The sequence below is a fragment of the Macrobrachium nipponense genome, chromosome 23, assembly GCF_015104395.2.
Source record: "Macrobrachium nipponense isolate FS-2020 chromosome 23, ASM1510439v2, whole genome shotgun sequence".
In the NCBI taxonomy this organism is placed as follows: domain Eukaryota; kingdom Metazoa; phylum Arthropoda; class Malacostraca; order Decapoda; family Palaemonidae; genus Macrobrachium; species Macrobrachium nipponense.
Window position 1 is genome coordinate 52708213 of NC_061090.1, and position 1657 is coordinate 52709869.

General features: G+C 51.2%; 1 protein-coding gene across 1 annotated transcript in view; it reads right to left on the reverse strand.

The window, feature by feature from the left end:
• LOC135197916 (uncharacterized) overlaps nucleotides 1-850 on the reverse strand; it is a 1153-nt gene extending 303 nt beyond the window's left edge. The window contains exon 1 of the mRNA XM_064225158.1: nucleotides 511-850. Within this exon, the coding sequence (XP_064081228.1) occupies nucleotides 511-850 (340 nt within the window). The remainder of the gene's footprint in view (nucleotides 1-510) is intronic.
• Between the last annotated feature and the right edge of the window lie 807 nt (nucleotides 851-1657).

The following is a 1657-nucleotide window of genomic DNA, read 5'->3' on the forward strand; positions in this document are numbered from 1 at the left end:
TTCTGGGACCAATGCCGTCATTCAGCACTAAAATTCTGGGACCAAATGCCGCAATTTCAGCCCTGAAAAAAACTTTGGTTACCTAATGCCGGGCATTCAGCACTGGAATTCTGGGACCAATGCCGTCATTCAGCACTGGAATTCTGGGACCAATGCCGTCATTCAGCACTGGAATTCTGGGACCAATGCCGTCATTCAGCACTGGGAAATGTTCTGTTGGGGACCCAATGCCGCATTCAAGCATGGTATTCTGGGGACCAATTGCCGTCATTCAGCACTGGAAATTTGGGACCAATGCCGTAATTCAAGCACTGGAATTCTGGGGACCAATGCATTCATTTCGGACCAACTGGTAAATTCTGGGACCAATGCCGTCATTCAGCACTGAATTCTGGGACCAATGCCGGTCATCAGCAACTGGAATTCTGGGACAATGCCGCATTCAGCACTGGAATTCTGGGACCAATGCCTCATTCAGCACTGGATTCTGGGACCAATGCCGTCATTCACACTGGGGAATTCTGGGACCAATGCGGGTCAATTTCAGCACGGAAATTCTGGGAACCCAATTGGCGGTCAACCTCAGCACTGGAATTCTGGGACCAATGCGGTCATTCAGCACTGGAATTCTGGGACCAATGCGGTCATTCAGCACTGGAATTCTGGGACCAATGCGGTCATTCAGCACTGGAATTCTGGGACCAATGCGGTCATTCAGCACTGAAATTCTGGGACCAATGCCGTCATTCAGCACTGGAAATTCTGGGGACCCAATGCCGTCATTCAGGCACTGGATTCTGGGACCAATGCGGTATTCGCACTGGAAATTCTGGGGACCCAATGCCGTCATTCAGCACTGGAATTCTGGGGAAACCATGCGGTAATTCTGGGACCATGCCGTCATTCAGCACTGGAATTCTTGGGACCTGGGGCGAGGGTCACTCAGCACTGGGAATTCTGGGGCCCAATGCCGCATTCAGCACTGGAACTTCTGGGGACAATGCCGTCATTCAGCACTGGTATTCTGGGACCAATGCCGTCATTCGCACTGGAATTCTGGGGGACCAATGCGGTCACTCAGCACTGAATTCGGGACCAAATGCGCATCAGCACTGGAAAATTCTGGGACCAATGCCGTCATTCCAAGCACTTGTATTATGGGACAATGCGTCACTTCAGCACTGGGAATTCTGGGGACCCAATGCCGTCATCAGCAACTGGAATTCTGGGACCATGCCGTCATTCAGCACTGGAATTCTGGGACCAATGCCGTCATTCAGCACTGGGAAGGTTCTGGGGAACCAATGCCGGTTCATTCAGCAACCTGGATTCTGGGACCATGCCGTCATTCAGCACTGGAATTCTGGGACCAATGCCGTATTCACACTGTTTATTTGGGACCAATGCCGTCATTCAGCAATGGAATTCTGAGACAATGCCTCATTCGCACTGGTAATTCCTTGGGACCAATGGCAATCATCTTCAGCACTGGAAATTGGGCCTGGGACCACATGCCGTTCTTCCAAGCCTTGGTAATTCTGGGACCAATGCGGTCATTCAGCACTGGAATTCTGGGACCAATGCCGTCATTCAGCACTGGAATTCTGGGACCAATGCGGTCATTCAGCACTGGAATTCTGGGACCAATGCGGTCATT